We start from the raw sequence: 18,463 nt of genomic DNA, 5'->3' as shown, positions 1-18,463 counted from the left end.
TTAGTGTTCTGGAGATTTAATTTGCTGACATTTCTTTTCTTCTTCTTCTTCTCTTCTTCTTCTTCTTCTTTCTTCTTCTTCTTTCTTCTTCTTCTTCTTCTTCTTCCTTTCTTCTTCTTCTTCTTCTTCCTCTTCTTCCTTTTCTTTCTTCTTCTTCTTCTTCTTCTCTTCTTCCTTTTCTTCCTTTTCTTTTTTTTTTTTTTTTTTTTTTTTTTTGGAATTAACAGTCTTTATGGGCTCAGACCAGGGGTCCATGGGTCTTGAGGACCTCTATGTATTTGTCAGTTTTCTTTTCCACGTTCTTCTCGGCCTGTTTCAGTAGCCTCATGAGCTGTTTCTTCTTTCAGTACAGTATCTTGGCTTTCTCTTTCCTCTTCTCCTCCAGGGTGGCTGTCACTGCCTGGTACTTCCAGCCAACCTGGTGAGCCAGGCTCCCCAGATAGGCAAACTTTCTTGTAGGCACACAGACGCACAACCTTGAGGGCAGCAGGAACCACCATCCGCTTTTTCTTGTTGTAGGGCGGTGGGATGCCGTCAAATGCCTTGAGGCGGTCCAGGGCGGCCTGGCCTCGCTTGGTCTTGTGGGGTAGCATGCCTTGCGCTATCTGCCAGAAGATGCTACCGGGGGCCCTGAAGTGGTGGGGGCCTCGGGAGGGGTTGGTGTTCATCCGTTTGCAGAGGAAAGCCAGGTACTTCAACTTGTTTCTGTAGAAATTGCCAGAAATGTTGATGCCTTCACAGCGTACGACCACCACCTTCCGGCCCAGCAGTACCTGTTTAGCCACGATGGCCGCCAGGCGGCCCAGGAGATGGCCTCGACCATCAAGCACCAGAACCTGCACCTCCGCCATCTTCGGCAGCCGCCTGGGAAAAGCAGTTTGCAGGCATTTCTAATTCATGGTCTCAATTATTTGAGAGTTTTTTGAGATTGAGATTAAGCAGATCTCATAGCAGAATGGGGACTACAGGAGAAGTAATAGTATTTCAGTTTCAGTGTCTTTTGGTTTCTGTTGGCTTTCTTTCGAATCAAGGCTTACTAAGAGAGATTGGCTTTTAGGGGCGCAATGCCTTTTTAAAGTCCAATAATTATATGTGCTACTAGAGGATTTACAATTTTAGAGATCATCTGGAGGCTCTGTTCAAAGCTTTCATTTCTGGTTCTGAGAACTGTTTAAATATGAAAACTTCAAACACTGAAGTGCATATTAGGGACATGGAACCATTGCCTAATCTGTCAGATTTTCCCTATAAAGGATTCCACTGTCCACATACTCTTAACGAACAACGTCCTAATGTCTCCTGAGAATAAATCAATATGGCTTCATACTCAGGATGAACAGCAGTTTGGTATACCATTTGAGGCCTCCTCAGCTATCATATAATCCACCTAATCTATTGGGTGGACTAAGAAAGAATATGGGAAGAGAGTTCTTGGTTGAATCCTAGTCTTGGAAGTGAACTAAAGATGCTGTTCAGTTTAAAATGGAATTAGTACTGGAAGGAAAGTCATTTGACATTTCATGACTCTTTCTGCTATGTTTTTAACTCTATCAGATATTGTCTAATATCATAGATAGACCTTTCTGTTTTGTCAGGGTCTCTGAGAATTCCCAGATAATTTATTGGTCAATAGAGTTTGAAATGCTATTTAAACTTTGGATCACCAACCACAGTGGCTCATTCCTGTGTAATCCCAGCACTTTGGGAGGTCAGGGTGAGAGGATTGCTTGGGTCCAGGAGTTTGAGAGTAGCCTGGGCAACATAGTAAGACTAGTATGTCTAGTCTAGTCTAGTATATAGACTAATATCTACAAAAACAACAAAGTTAGCCAAGCTTGGTGGCACACATGTGTAGTTTCAGCTACTCATGAGGCTGAGATGGGAGGATCACTTGAGCTCAGGAGGTCAAGGCTGCAGTGAACTGTGATCATGCCTCCACCCTCCAGCCTGGGTGACAGAGCAAGACCCTGTATCAAAAAAGACATTAAAATAAATAAAATAAACTTAAGATGGTAGATGTATTTTGGTGTTGATTAGAAATGCAGAACTACCCGTCAGTTTAACTCCAGCACCTAGCAGAAAGGACCACTTCTGCCTGAGTCTCAGATGATATATATCACACTGTTGGAGTAAGTACCATTAAAAACCTGTCACTCGGAGCCATTCCCCTAGGATCTGTTGACTAGGTCGTGTGGTACTTAAAACACATCTGAATCATCATTGCTCAGAGAAGTGGAGATGGTTGATGTCACTCCCTGGTCCTAGCTTGGACCAGTCTGCAAATAATCTTTCCAAAAGCTAAATGGAGAAGAGGAATACAAGGAAAAAAAAAAGTTCTTCAGAAACGAGGAAAGGTCACAAGTGACGTTATGGAAGAGTAGATGATACACTCTCAAAGGCAAGCCCTGCACTACTTCACTTGGTTTTCCTCGTGGCAGTGCCTCCTTTGGTTACCTGTGGTGAGAGGTGGGGTAAGAGGCCTAATTTGCCAGAGTTCAGACTGAGTTCATGTTGTACCTTTTTATAGTACTTTTGAGTATAGTAGTATAAGGTTAGAATATTAATTTAGCCTGTTCATCTCCAGCTGTCCCACCATAAAGAGATTGTAGCTCCTGCAGCAGGCTTCCTATACTATGGAAAGAAACTAATAGCTGGTTACAGGCTGAAGCTGACAGGTTGCTCTTTCCTCAGCAGCCACTTAAAGTAACTTTAAACAATCATTGTTATTATGAAGCATTTATAGCCCACTTCTATGTTTTCAAAGTGCCTTATAATTTCTGTTTGCCTTCCTATTGATGTCCCTAAGAAGCAGGTTAGTATTGTTATGGTCACATGTTGCACATGACATACCAAAGGAACAGAGGATTAGGTAATCTTCTTGGTACCATCTGTGATCTGCTTTGGGCATTCTCAAAGCAGAAGCTGAGGTGTGCATTCTGTCCTTCACTCACTGAACCCATTTTCTCACTGTTTACTGTGGTGTGTGTGTACTGTGGCTTTTATACTTTTTTGACTGCCACTTACAGTAAGAAATGTATTTTACATAGTGTATACACACACACAATACATAAAACTGAACAGTTTCAGGAAACATTACTTACTCTTCATGAGATGCACTGTGATATTTTTCATTTTTTTTTTTAATGCCAGTTTCAACCCACTTAGTTAATTTTAAGAACTACCAGTTGGTCATGACCCACCAACTACCATGTGTATTCTTTATGGAAGCTAAAGAATACACAATAGCACATTTTCCTAGAGCATCAGTTTTACTCAAAGTTAAAGGGAGAAACACATATTCAAACATATATGGGTACATGATGGAATTTAGCATGGAACTTCAAAGAGATTTGTTCTTATGATAGTCTACTTCGTATTATACCCCTAATCTTGACCCATCCCCCTGCCTCCTTCCCAGATGTGTCCATTCTTTCCTCTTCTGTTAAGGGAAATACACTAGAAAAATGTGAGAAATACTGTGCTTTTGGGACTTTGTTTGCTTGTTTGTGAGATAGGATCTCACTCTATTGCCCAGGCTGGAGTACAGTGGTGCAGTTGTAGCTCATTGTAACCTTGAACTCCTGGACCCCTATCCTCCTATCCTCTTATCCTCCTGCTTAAGTCTCCTGAATAACCAAAGGCTCATGCCACTGCACTCGGCTTTTCGTTTTGCTTTGTTTTGTTTCGTTTTGTTTTGGTAGAGACAAGGTCTCACTCTGGTTGCCCAAGCTTGTCTCAGATTCCTGGCCTTAAGTGATCCTCCCTTCCCCTTTGGCCTCCCATAGTGCTGGGATTACAGGAGCGAGCCACTGCACCAAGCCCCATAGAATTTTTAAGTTCATTATTGTGTAAACCCAAGTGAGGTCAGAAACTTTGTATAGTTTATTTTACAACTGTTATTCAGCACATATTCTGTGCCAGTCACTATTCTAAAAACTGAGAATATTGTGGCAAATAGAAGACAGGAATTATTTCCCTCATGGAATTTATATTCTACCACAAGTGGGGTATGTGGCATGGGAACAGGCAATAAACCAGCAAATCAGTACAATACATAGTATATCAGATGCTGGGGGGACAGTGGAAAAATATAAAAGAAGTACTAGAGTTGGAGGTTGGGTGGTACAGTTTTACAAAAATATGTTGGTCATGGAAGACTATCTGAAAAGATAATATTTGGTTAAAGCAAAGACTCAAAGGAGACAGGGAAAGAATCGTGGATTTCTGGAAGAAGAACATTGTAGACAGAAGAAACAGCAAATGCAAAAAGCCATGAAGTAGGAGTGTACCTGCTATGTGCAAGGAAGGAACAACAGGCTCCTGCAGCTGGAGTAGAGCTAGCAAGGAGGAGAGTATTAACACGACCTCAGAGAGGTTGGAGGAGTTGGATTATAGGCAATTGTAACTGGTTTTTATTCTGAGTGAGATGGAAAGGTTTGAGCAGAGAAGTATTTATGAGCTGACCTACATTTTAAGATCACTGTGGCTGCTATGTTGAGCATATACCGGGGAAGCTAGGTGCTGTGAAGGGAAGGTATAGGGGGATGTGGCTGGAAGACTAGTGGAGAGGCAGAGAGACTGTTAAAGGCTTTGCAGAATCCCATAGTAGTTACTGAGTTTGGAAAGACAGCAGGAGGTTGTACTTGGAGGTGGGGAGGGAAGATTAAGAGTTTGGTTTTACCACAATGAGATACTATCTCACACCAGTTGGAATGGCTATTACTAAAAAAATTTTTTTTAAAAAATGCTAATGAGGTTGTAGAGAAAAACACAAGGCTTATACACTATTAGTGTGAGTGTAAATTAATTCAACCCTTGTGGAAGACAGTGTGGTGATTCCTCAAATACCTAAAAATGGGCCAGGCGCGGTGGCTCACGCCTATAATCCCAGCACTTTGGGAGGCCAAGCTGGGCGGATCATGAGGTCAGGAGATCGAGACCATCCTGGCTAACACGGTGAAACCCTGTCTCTACTAAAAATACAAAAAATTAGCCGGGCGTGCTGGCCAGCGCCTGTAGTCCCAGCTCCTCTGGAGGCTGAGACAGGAGAATGGCGTGAACCTGGGAGGCTGAGCTTGCAGTGAGCCAAGATCCCGCCACTGCACTCCAGCCTGGGTGACAGAGCAAGACTCCGTCTCAAAAAAAAAAGGTAAGACCTAAAAATGGAAATATCACTTGACCCAGCAATCCCATTCCTGGATACATACCCAAAAGAATACAAATAATTCTATCATAAAGTCACATGCACACATATGTTCATTGCAGCACTATTCACAATAGCAAAGACATGGCATCAACCTAAATGCCCATCAGTGATAGACTGGATAAAGAAAATGTGGTACATCTATGCCATGGAATACTATGCACCCATAAAAAAAGAATGAGATCATGTCCTTTGCAGGAGCATGGATGGAGCTGGAGGCTATTATCCTTAGCAAACTAACACAGTAACATAATACCAAATACCACATGTTCTGACTTATAAGTGGGAGCTAAATGATGAGAACAAATGGACGCAAAGAGGGGAACAACACACACTGAGGTCTGCTAGAGGGTGGAGGGTGGGAGGAGGGAGAGGATCGGGAAAAATAACTAATGGGTACTAGGCTTAATAGCTGGGTGATAGAATAAGCTGTACAACAAACTTTGATGACACAAGTTTACCTATATACCAAGCCTGCACATGTACCCCTGAACTTGAAATAAAAGTTAATTTTTTAAAAAAAGAGTTTGGTTTTAGACATATTCCTTTTGAGCAACCTATTATCCAAGTGAAGATATTAAGTAGGCAGTTGGATATATATGTGATCATTGATTTCCCTCAGGCAATCTAGGCATGATGTTATAGTTCTTGGAAAATAGTTTAGAAACTTGTCTGGATTATATCTTCCTACTATCTATACCTGTTGGGATAGTGAATTTTTAAATAAGAAAACAAGAAACTGTCTTTCTCTTTTCCTCTCTCCCTCCAACAACAATATCATGCTCTTTAAGGCTGATTTAGTTATATTTAAGAGCAGTCAGCATCAGGATTGGAATTAAACTGGCTTCGTACTGTGTTTTTCCCTTGGTTCTTTTTTGACACCCAAAATATGATTGGCTTATCCTTGGAGAACCTAGCTTTCTTTGGGTTGTGATCCACTACCTATTTTATCCTTTCTTAGCATGTACATATTATTTAGCTCAGTGATTTGAAACCAAAAGAACCCATACATCATCCCATCCCCCCATTCCTGCCTCATTGAGAATCAGTGTGCCTAGTGAGAGATGTTACTGATGGGATTCTGTTATGTATATGAGTGATGTCGAGGTAGAAATAATGTTGAGAAACACAGTGTTTCATTTTTATTTGTTGAACATCTTCCCCTTATTTTCATGCAACAAATATTTATTGAGGTAGTCAATACGCTAGCGAAGATGAGAGACAGACCCTGCATTCAAGGAGCTCATTATAGGTGAGCCGGAAGTAAGCCATTATTATATGCTATCATAGAATTGAATACGCTGGGTGCTGTGGGGAGGGGTTAGAGCTTTCTGGGAAGTGTTAATCTTGAACTGAACCTTAAGGTTAAATAGGTATTTTCCAGACAGTGCTAAGCTTAAGCAGAAGAAAATATTAAGCAGAAAGAACAACATATAGGCTGGGTGTGATGGCTCACACCTGTAATCCCAGCACTTTGGGAGGCTGAAGTGGGCAGATCACGGGGTCAGGAGTTCGAGACCAGCCTGACCAAAATGGTGAAACACCGTCTCTACTGAAAATACAAAAATTAGCCAGGCGTGGTGGCACACGCCTGTAATCCGAGCTACTCAGGAGGCAGGAGGATCGCTTGAACCTGGGAGGCAGAGGTCGCAGTGACCTAAGATCGCACCATTGTACTTCAGCTTGGGTGACAGAGCCAGACTCCGTCTCAAAAAAAAAAAAAAGGAAGAACAACATATAAAAAAGATACAAAGCTGTGACTTCCAGTATTTGGGGAATAAGAAGTAATTTTGATGTAGTTAAGGAAGTAGGCTGGAGAGGTAGGCAGGAGTCAGATCTGGGGAAGCCTATATTCTTGAAATGAACCCAGTTCTAGCCTAGAGTGAAAATTTGAGAGCTGCAAAATACAGATTTTGAAAAGCTAATGTAAAAGAGATGAACTGCTTCCCGCAATGAATGACCTGTGTAGTTGATCCTGTAAAGAGATGATAATTTACCAAGGCAGTAGCAAAAGGAACCATTAAGCTAACAATTTGCCAATAAGCCTTTTAAAAAATCTCTTCTAATCTCTTTTATAACATAATAGTAGTACTACATCTGAGCATGTGTAAGATTTCAGATAAGTCTAATGTGGTTATCCTTAATTAGGATTCTGAGTAAACGAGGTAGAACAGGAGATGGTGAAAGCAGAGTGATTTTTTTTTTTTTTTTTTTTTTTTTTTTTTTTTTTTTGAGATGGAGCCTTGTTCTGTTGCCCAGGCTGGAGTGCAGTGGCGCAATCTCGGCTCACTGCAGCCTCTGCCTCCTGGGTTCAACTGATTCTCCCACTTCAGCCTCCTGAGTATCTGGGACTACAGGCACACGCCCCCATGCCTAGCTAATTTTTGTATTTTTAGTAGAGATGGGATTTTGCCATGTTGGCCAGGCTGGTCTCAAACTCCTGACCTCAGGTGATCCGCCTGCCCCAGCTTCCCAAAGCTTACATGGTGGCTCACGCCTGCTGGGATTACAGGCATAAGCCACTGCGCCCAGCCGAATTTTTCTTTTTTGAACAGACACTTACTACAGTACTTATGAGTCAAGGCTGTTCACTGTGCTTTGCAAATATTAAATCATTATCCTCATAACAACCCCATGAATTCAGTACTTTGTGATCTACATTTTACAGACAGGAAACTGTCAGAGTCAGAATTTGAAATCAGGTGTTCTGGCTCCCAAGTCCATGCTCTGAACCTCTATATCTGCTGCTTCTGGTGTATGGGTATCCTAGCTCCTCAGAAAATTGTTCTACAGTAGAAGTCCCAGGAAGGCCCTCAGGGTGTCCCGAAACTCCTGAAATTCTATGGCAAAATGTTGTGTGTACGTTTTTCAGCAGGAGAGTCAGTGGCTTTCCTCTGTTTGTCCAGAGGGTCTACAGTGCAGAACAGTTTAGCACCGCTTACCTTATCGTGTCCTTTCCATTGTTAAAGGGCTCCTGTTGGCATAAGGATTCTTTTGGAAGAACAAGATGTTTACAAACCCATTCAGACTTCTTAGATAACAATGTTCTAAATTAATTGCTTATCCGGTTGATCTTCCTGGGAACTTTTTCACAAATATTTATGCCAGGTCCCAGATTCAGAGATTATAATTATTTCATGTAGGGTAGGGCCTGGCATCTGTTTTGAAAAAGCTTTCCAGATGATTCTGATACAGGCCTTCAGTTAAGAACCACTAATATTATCCTCTAGAGAATGGGGATACTACTTTATAGTCAAAGATAATCACTTGCATTTCACATGAGACCTTTACATGACCCACCATTAGCCTACCCCCATCACCCCAGTTTTCACTTTTTTTTTTTTTTGGAGACAGTTTCACTCTTGTCATCCAGGCCAGAGTGCAGTGGTACAATCTCGGCTCACTGCAACCTCTGCCTCCTGGGTTCAAGTGGTTCTCCCGCCTCAGCCTCCTAAGTAGCTGGGATTACAGGTGCCCGCCACCACGCCCAGCTAATTTTTTTTTTTTTTTTTTTGTATTTTTAGTAGAGACGAGGTTTCACCATATTGGCCAGGCTGGTCTCGAACTTCTGACCTCAGGTGATCTGCCTGCCTCAGCCTCCCAAAGTGCTGGGATTACAGGCATGAGCCACCACACCCGGCCCCAGTTTTCACTTCTAAAGGTTCTTTACAGAGCCTAGCCCTGTCTCAAGGTCTTCTTGGTGCCCTTATTTGAAATAAGAGTTCTCCTCTCTTATCTGCCAAGTACCAGATGAGTTAGAAAATACCTCTTTCCCAGAAGCCCACAGCTGGCATAAATCTTTGAAAGTAGTGCTCTAGTACATTCCTTGTTGTTGTTGCTGTTTGTTGAGATGGAGTCTTGCTCTGTCACCAGGCTGGAGTGCAGTGACACGATCTCGGCTCACTGCAGCCTCACCTCCCGGGTTCAAGCGATTCTCCTACCTCAGCCTCCTGAGTAGCTGGAACTACAGGTGCGTGCTACCACACCTGACTACTTTTTTGTATTTCAGTAGAGACAGGGTTTCACCATGTTGGCCAGGATGGTCTCAGCCTCCTGACCTCGTGATCCACCTGCCTCGGCCTCCCAAAGTGCTGGGATAACAGGCATGAGCCACCGCACCCAGCCTTCCTTTTTTTTTTTTTTTTTTTTTTTTTTGACACAGAGTCTTGCTTTGTCACCCAGGCTGGAGTGCAGTGGCACTATCTCAGCTCACTGCAGCCTCCACCTCCCAAGTTCAAGCTATTCTCCCGCCTCGGCCTCCTCAGTAGCTGGGACTACAACTGCGCGCCTCCACGCCCAACTAATTTTTGTATTTTTGCTAGAGACAGGGTTTCTCCCTGTTGGCCAGGCTGATCTGGAACTCCTGACCTCAAGTGGTCTGCCTGCCTCAGCCTCCCGAAGTGCTGGAATTACAGGCCTGAACCACCACACCCACCCATGCTCTAGTATATCCTAAAGAATACCTTTAGTTCCTCTTTCCTGACATTGCTCTGCTTAAATTCACCAGATTCAAGCTTTTTAAGAATCCTATCTCAGCATTTTGGGCATCAGGCCATGTTATATATAGGTCACAAACTCCTAGCCTTGTTAGTTGACAGGTTAAAAGCAAGGAAAATAGTTGGATGGACACTTCTGGGAGAGAAAACACACATATTATGGAGAAGGGAATACAGGCACCATTTAAAGTAAGGAAGGTAAGTTGATACTAAATGTAGAAGGCCTGGAAGTACTTGAGAAAGAGGATATTTGGATCTCATAGCCACAGTTTTTAAGAGGTCAGTATGCTGTTGAAGTGTAGACATTTGCCATAAAAGGCAGAGAGTGAGAATAGTGTACTAGACAAGCACTTTTTAACTTTGTTTTTAGAGCAAAATGAGAGAGAAACAGGTATAGTTACTGATCATAGAACTTGCTCAGAGAAATGTTTTCCTACAGCGCTAAGAGCATAGATAGGAAAGTCATTAGTGACAGAAAACAGTAAGAGGTGGTGACTTAGAGCAAGTCTCCTCCTACTCCCTCTTCTTACAGCATAAGGGCCTTATAATCTGCTGCTGTGCAGTCTGCCTGTTCCTGAATGTATGTACCAATCAGTGTTGCCCTGAATAAAAGTACTTCTTGTAGCTTTTTAAAAAAACAGCATGCTCTGAATTAAGCAGGCTATGGTAGAATCATAGTCAAGAAGTTTGTATTGTGAGAAGAAAATTCATTTATTTGCTTACTTAGAGGTTTTTTGTTCTTATAGTCATCGGGTTTACCAATGTTGGGCCCAACAAGCCTTTTCCAACCATAAGACCTGGGAAATAAGATTTTACAAAAGAAACAATTTTAAAACTGATATTTTAAAAAATAAAAAATAAGAGGTAGTATGGCACTAGTTATTGTGGGGAGAAATAAAAATCAAGGTTTAGCATCAAATTTCTGTTTGAATCCTAATTCTTCTGTGTACCAGCTACGTGACTCTGGACGTTAGTCTTTCTAAACCTCAGTTTCGTTATCTGTGAAATGAGAGGGGAATGATATCTACTTTGTTTGAGATTGCTGTAATGTGAATTAGAAATAATATCATTAATAGGTAACTTAGTAAGTGGTAGCAGCTACTATTAATCATAGAGAAAAAAAAATCACAGACTTGATTATTCCTGGTATACAAGTGGTGCCTTGAAGACAGGCCTTCTAGAAGGAGGTAGAGTTGCAGGTTGTCACAGTTCTATGACAATGGAGTAAGTAAGGGTGTACTTTGCATTAAATGGGCCAGTTTGTCTTGATCTGGGGAGACCTGCACTGACTGAAAGAGAAAGGAAATAGGGATGCATATTTCTAGACACAGGGCTGTTCTTTTCCTCATACCTGGCTCCCTGCGATGTCCTCATTTTACCTTGTTGCTTTCCTGGCAGGTGGCTGTGAAAAACAATATCGATGTCTTCTACTTCAGCTGCCTCATCCCACTCAATGTGCTTTTTGTAGAAGATGGCAAAATGGGTAAGTACGTTCCTGCCTATCCTGCTGAATATACCTTTGCCCTTCCTCTGCATGTCAGGCAGAGCATAGCCCCAGAAGTTTTTAGTTATTTTGCGGTTAAAAAATGGAGTAAGGATATTCTAAAGCTCTTAATAATTGCTTATTATTTATTCTTCTGTGTCACAATCGTTCTTGCTCTGCCATTGGTCTCTAAATCACAGTGCCCAATATCTGAATAATCCAGTCACCCCAGGATACAGAAAAAGAGGTTTGGGGACCAGGTAAATATGGATTCAAGTCTCAGCTCTGCCGTTTATTTGCTATGTGACTGGTCAAGGTGATAAACTTTTTGGAACTTCCATTTCCAAATTTGCAGTGCAAATAATTTTTATAATTATTTCATGAGATAATACATGTAAATTTAGCACTTTACTCTGTACTAAGTTCATACTGCCTCAAGCTAAGAATTCAGTAATTTGTAATAAACCATCAGAACTCCCGACGTGCCTATTGACATTTCTCTCTTCCCTTATTTATGAACCACAATCTAATAAAACTGGCTTATATTGGTGCATATTAAACTATGTTGGCACTTAATTGATTTGATTCTCACAATAGCTCTTGGAGTAGGCAGGACAGATGTAATTATAGATAAAGAAATTAAGTCTCAGAAAGGTCATAAGTCACCAAAATAGGAAAACGAGCCAAAATGAAACCCTAGATGTAGACTCTTCCAATGTATCCTAGTGTTATTGATGAGGGATTAATTGATCTGAAGTGTAGCACTTTTGCAGAGCTCAGCATTGGCTCCAGTCCCAGCCTGCTGCTAGCTGTATTGCAAGGGCCAGCATGACAAAGGAAAATATGATGCAAGGCATCAAAAATCAGAATACTGACAGATTATACACATCCATCCTTCCCCTCTGCTTCCCCATACAGAGCGCCAGGTCTTCCTTGCAACATGGAAGGATATTCCCAATGAAAATGAACTTCAATTTCAGATTAAGGAATGTCATTTAAATGCTGGTGAGTAATATACTCTAAATTTCATTTTCATCTTAGTAAATCAAATTAGATATTTGAAATTTTTATCTTTCTTTTGCCTACCCTTTTATCCTCCCCTGTATCTACTATGTTTCTAGTGGGTGTATATGGTAGATACGTTACTTTGCAAACCTCTGTTTAAAAAGGTATATTTGATGTAGGTATGTTTTGATGTAGGTACTAGATTACTTACAAGCTAACAGATTTAAGAAACAAGCTAGAATCGACCCATCTACCCAGTTCTTCACTAAAGATGTGTTAGTTCTGTTACTTAAACATCCTAATAATCAAAAACTGAAGTGGCACTTGAGAACATGCACTCCCCTAGTAATTGAAAGGACCATTTCTTCTTTTATATCAATTTTTGGTATTGGAGGAAGGTTAACTTTCTGTCTGAGATTCTGTACTTAGAACCCTGTGTTTATAATTAAATAATGTGTCATAGTTAGTGAAAGCCTTGTTGGGCCAAGCATGGTGTTTCATACCAGTAATCCCAGCACTTTGGGAGGCCAAGATGGAAGGATCTCTTGAGTCCAGTTTAAGACCAGACTGGACAACATAGTGAGACCCTGTCTCTCTAAAAGAAAAGAAAAGCCTAGTTGGTAACCTTTTACTACACTGCCCTGTGCCAGCTTTCATATGATGATACTAACCTCTTTAATCACCATTAAAAAGCTCTGTACTCTTTCGTAGTTAACTTTATTACTGTAAAGGAACATGAAAGGGATATCCCAAGAAGAGAAACAATAGCAGCTATTAGTCCCTTGGGCTGTGTTTCTCTCAAGGATTTCTCAGGAATGAAAGGAGCCCTGAGTTATTCAGAGTCCTGCCTTTGTTTCACTGTTGCTCTCTCTCTCTTTAGAGCTCTTTCTCTCTCTCTCTTTTGAGGTTAGTCCTAGGCTTTGTGTGTTTGAATGAAAGTGAGCCTTGGTGCTTGGTCAGTACCTCCTCTTTCCTCATTTACCCCTCATTTACTCCTGCATACATTGGTGGTTCTCATAAGGAATTTCCAGCACACTGCCATCCTCCCATTGCAGCTGGAGCATAGCACTGGGGGAAGGAGGCAACACGGCAGTATAGAAAGCAAATAATAATAATAATAATGCCTTCTCATTCCAGCTTCCCCCATCTCCTCCCGCCCCTGAGACGGAGCGTCGCTCTGTCGCCCAGGCTGGAATGCAGTGGCACACTCTCGGCTCACTGCAATCTCCACCTCCTGGGGTCACGCCATTCTCCTGCCTCAGCCTCCGGAGTAGCTGGGACTACAGGCGCCCACCACCAGGCCCGGCTAATTTTTTTTGTATTTTTTTTTTAGTAGAGACGAGGTTTCACCCTATTAGCCAGGATGATCTTGATCTCCTGACCTCGTGATCCACCCGCCTTGGCCTCCCAAAGTGCTGGGATTACAGGTGTGAGCCACTGCACCCAGCCCAGCTTTTTGTTTTTAATTTTAGTTTTTTATGGCTCTATGTGATATGCATCTTCTGTGTTCAGATGAATCTTTTAGGCCTTTTGAAATCCAACATCATAGTGATCAGCTCCTTCCTGTGATACCTTTTAAACTTGATGCTCCTGTAGGCCCTCTCTGAGACATTCAGGAGACTGAAGCCCTCCTGGAACCCTCAAAAGACATTCAGACAGGCATCTTTGCATATAGAAACTTCAGGCAGATGTTTGCCTCTGATAATAATTGTTTCATGTCTCTGGAGCTCTTGGAGAGGTGTTTGAAGCGTGGTCTTCTGTAATTTCCATCATAATAATTAATTGTTTCAATTTAATTCAGTAATTGATTTTTTCATTTTGTGCCATATTTGAAGAAGATGACAGTGTCATCTGTCCCTCACTTTGAGGCTCACTGGTGGATCCTGTTAGAGGAACCGCCTCTGTACCCAGCTAGGAAGAGACCAGGCCCCTGGTTATGTTCACCTTTGTGACACTTGTTTCAATGGCAACATTTCAAATAGTATGGTCCTCAGGACACTTTTCCCTTAAGAAAAAGGGTTTTGGGCTGGGCGTGGTGGCTCACACCTGTAATCCCAGCACTTTGGGAGGCCGAGGCAGGCGGATCACGAGCTCAGGAGATCGAGACCATCCTGGCTAACACGGTGAAATCCCATCTCTACTAAAAATACAAAAAATTAGCCAGGTGTGGTGGTGGGCACCTGTAGTCCCAGCTACTTGGGAGGCTGAGGCAGGAGAATTGGCTTGAATCCGGGAGGCGGAGGTTGCAGTGAGCCGAGATTGTGCCACTGCACTCCAGCTTGGGCAACAGAGCGAGACTCCATCTCAAAAAAAGAAAAGAAAAGAAAAAGGGTTTTGTTGTCAATGAAAGTTGAAAAATACAGCATAGGCTAGGCTTCACCTAGAAATTGCCATTGCACGTTAGCAGACTAAAAGTTCTGAGAAGTGCTATATTGAAGAAACCTGTTTAACTCAGTGTGTTAACTGAACTTATTTGGCCTTGGAATTTAAAATCACAAAATGCTTATTAGTAACATCATGTGGACCACCAGTGTTCCTTGAACATGATCTGGAAAACACTCTCTGAGAGAGAGCAAAGATAAACCAGAGTGATTGGAAAGCAGGTGTGGTTTCAGACTTGTTCAGTATGAAAGGGACATGGCTGTTCAAAAAAGAAAATAGAAGTTTGGGTGACTGAGGACTTTGGTCTGTCAAAGTTACAGAATGAAAAAATCCTCCTGCTTTTAGACTGGAGTTTTGAACTCTTACTGCACCTCAGCATGTTTTTGTGATCTTATCAAAGAGGAAGTGTCTGGCATTTCTCCTAGTGGGGCTGTGCCCTTTGATGTTGTTTCTCAGAGCAAATTCAGTTTTGATCAGTTCTGTCATGGCCTCACGCCAATCGCTCCATGCTGTAGGTGCTCCAAATACCAGGGAATCAGATTCCAGTGATACATTGCTCTGTGGCCATGCGGCACATGAAACAGGGGAAAACAGCCGTTTCATTTTCTCCAGGAGTCCAGTGCCATCATTTTCCCACACTAAATCACTGCTAGTCTTGCAAGACCACTTCCTGCAACTAATCCTTTCCAGCTCTTCCTTTGAGTCCACCCCCAGGTCTGGAGTGCCCTGGCCTTTAGATTTCCTTCCAGTCTCGAGGGCTCTATTAACGTGAACATTTTCGGGTTTAGTGCCTTCTGATTCAACACCCTGGGTCTAGCTGAGAGCTAAAAATACCATCCTTTCCAGCTGATCTGCCCTAATCACAATAGCACCAACACTTTAAATAGCTTTTCTGTGCTAGCATAGACATTTGACAGATGGAACTAACACTCTGAGGGCTACAGGAAGTCACAGGCTTAAAGGACTTACCAACTTAGCACTGAGCTTTACTTTGCTCTTTCATGTCTTTCTAGAGAATAAAGAAACAGACCCTCTTCCCAAGTCTTAATAATTAATCAGATCTTAAGAGAAAAGTATATGATGGGAGTGCTTATGATGCCACTAATTGTTTAAGTACTAGAAAATGTTAGATCAGAAAGCTGCTGACAGAACTCTCTCCTTCCTAGCACTGATCATTTCTGTGGATGTTGGGAGATCTGTATGAATCTGTTTTACATCTTACCATTACAGCTACATTTGGGGTTAATAGGTATCTGGGACTACTGTCTTTCAATGCACAAGAAGTAGTTGCATCTCCAGCCATATCTGGAAAGGAATCTTTGTAACATCAGTTCTACAAACCTGTTTTTTAAATTAAGTGTTTATAATATTAAGAAAAGCTCAGAGGGCCGGGCGCGGTGGCTCAAGCCTGTAATCCCAGCACTTTGGGAGGCCGAGACGGGCGGATCACGAGGTCAGGAGATCGAGACCATCCTGCTAACACGGTGAAACCCCGTCTCTACTAAAAATACAAAATCTAGCCGGGCGAGGTGGCGGGCGCCTGTAGTCCCAGCTACTCGGGAGGCTGAGGCAGGAGAATGGCGTGAACCCGGGAGGCGGAGCTTGCAGTGAGCTGAGATCCGGCCACTGCACTCCAGTCCCGGCGACAGAGCGAGACTCCGCCTCAAAAAAAAAAAAAAAAAAAAAAAAAAGAAAAGCTCAGAGACTTAATGTATCTATTTTCATTAGTTAGGTACTGTAATGAGAGACCAATATTTGTTCCAGCCTGGGGGCTAGGAAAGGGTGAATTCTGTTTCATTGTTTTGTTGTGGCTTTCCCCATCCTTTGGAATATTTCAAAAATGGAAACATTCTTCCAGCTAGCGCCTAACTATAATTTGGTTGCTTAAATGGTAAAAAGCATTCTTTTCAGCAATCATAGTGGTTTTGAACTTGCTAATAAATACCACAGTAGGTCCACAGATGTAAATTCCCCCATTCCCACTCTCTAATATGAGTACCTCCTTCACCCTTATTGCTGTCAGAGGATGTGTGACCTTAACTAAAGTAGAAGGATAAAGGAAGGAAGATCACATCCATACCTTCTAAGAGTTCAGACCCCAGATTCAAAATGCCAAATTTATGGAAGGATACAAAAGAACCATAAGAAATCTTATCTTGGCTGGGCTCGGTGGCTCACACCTGTAATCCCACACTTTGGGAGCTTGAGGCAGAAGGATAATGTGAGCCTGGGAGGTCGAGACTGCAGTGAGCCGTGATCATGCCACTGCACTTCAGTCTGGGCATCAAAGAAAGACCCTGTCGAGAGAGAGAGAGAGAAAGCAAGAAAGGAAAAAGGAAAGAAATCATATCTTGAACGAAGTGTAACTATGTTTGACCATCTTTTTTTATTCTATGCTTCGGGATAAATCTCAGTATCTTATGCCTGAGATGATATCATAAGCACACACTGAAACAACATTACATTACATGCTCATTCTCAAAGTCTCACAATTATAAGATTCCGTCATGTTTCCCAGAAGTTCAAAATGTGTTTTAAAAAATTAAAAACTGTAATATCTTGTCAAGAATTCTATCCCTATCTGACCAGGAAGCCTCCTTATATCTGGCTTCCCTTGCCATTCTTAATCATACATTTAGCAGAATCTGATCATTCTGCAATCTGTAAATCTTCAAACTCAAACCTAATATCTAAAATACATAAAAATCAAATCACACATACTAATGTTATGGAACCCTCTAGCCTTCCGATACAAATCACAGGGCAATCATTCATTAGGAACAGAGCTAGGTTGCTGGCCAGAATGCTTCCAAATGTATTAAAGTTACATCAATTCAATTTGCTTATTCTTCCTGGCTGTTTGCCATGTTTTCTAATTCTAGAAGATTGAGAGTGAGTGAGAGAGAGTTTCTTAGCCTGTCATCTCTTACATAGGTGGTGAAATAATTGAGATTATTTCATAATTATTTCTGTAGGAGTCTGGCCCTTGCCACATATATATGCTAGAATGTATTTGTGCCTGTGCAGCAAGGTGGCTGTTCAACAAAGGCTCCTACTTTGTGTGTTTTTGGGTTTCCTGGGAAATGAGCAAAGGCCTGGAAAGTTAGGAATGATTTTTACAACTTAAAGCAAGCCCCTCTGTGTTCAAGACAATGTCAAAAGGCATTAGCCAAACCCTAGCTGATGATGTTGCCTAGCAACCCAGTCAGAGCTGCAAGAGCCCTTCATTTTGGGAACCAGGATGGCAGCCAGAACTGCCTCATCCCCCACTAGGTGATTAAAGGGGCATATTAAGGCCTCTTCTTCCACCAATATTGCATGTAAGTACCCTGAGATACATTTTTTGACTCCTCAGATAGAGCCATTTCTTTCTTTTTTTTTTGAGACGGAGTCTCACTCTGTCGCCCAGGTGGAGTGCAGTGGCCGGATCTCAGCTCACTGCAAGCTCCGCCTCCCGGGTTCACGCCAGAGTAGCTGGGACTACAGGCGCCCGCCAGCTGGCCCGGCTAGTTTTTTTGTATTTTTTAGTAGAGACGGTGTTTCACTGTTTAGCCAGGATGGTCTTGATCTCCTGACCTCGTGATCCGCCTGTCTTGGCCTCCCAAAGTGCTGGGATTACAGGCTTGAGCCACCGCGCCCGGGAGCCATTTCTTAACTACTCTGCTTGGTGTTAGTGAAAACCTTGGAAATAAAAGGGGAAAAGCTAAGTAATAACTAAGTGTGGTAAAAACGTCTCATGAAAGGAGTCTTAGTGCCTCCTCTCCTGAGCTGTCAGTGGTTTGAATGTGGGAGAAAGACACCAGGGTGAGAGCTACCTGCAAAAGTAGTTCACATCTGTGTCTATGGCATTATGTAAATATTGGCATCTCCAACACCTATCAGAGCAGATAGTGA

The 18,463-nt window shown here is 42.2% G+C and overlaps 1 protein-coding gene and 1 pseudogene across 6 annotated transcripts in view; one reads left to right on the top strand and one right to left on the bottom strand.

Annotated features, from left to right (window-relative positions):
• AP2B1 (adaptor related protein complex 2 subunit beta 1) overlaps positions 1-18,463 on the top strand; it is a 143,185-nt gene that overhangs the window by 113,748 nt on the left and 10,974 nt on the right. For all 5 annotated transcript variants that reach the window (XM_033184146.1, XM_033184147.1, XM_033184149.1 and 2 more), the window contains 2 exons: positions 11,098-11,182; positions 12,101-12,187. In XM_033184146.1, coding sequence (XP_033040037.1) covers positions 11,098-11,182; positions 12,101-12,187 — 172 coding nt within the window. The remainder of the gene's footprint in view (positions 1-11,097; positions 11,183-12,100; positions 12,188-18,463) is intronic.
• Positions 139-879, bottom strand: LOC117067493 (annotated as a pseudogene). Its single transcript, XR_004430758.1, has one exon. The product of XR_004430758.1 is annotated as a 60S ribosomal protein L13a-like (transcript).

The sequence above is a fragment of the Trachypithecus francoisi genome, unplaced genomic scaffold (genome assembly GCF_009764315.1).
Source record: "Trachypithecus francoisi isolate TF-2019V2 unplaced genomic scaffold, Tfra_2.0 Lachesis_group20, whole genome shotgun sequence".
Classification (NCBI taxonomy): Eukaryota; Metazoa; Chordata; class Mammalia; order Primates; family Cercopithecidae; genus Trachypithecus; species Trachypithecus francoisi.
The sequence above is the reverse complement of the archived record's forward strand: the minus strand, read 5'-3'. Positions and strand labels throughout refer to the sequence as shown.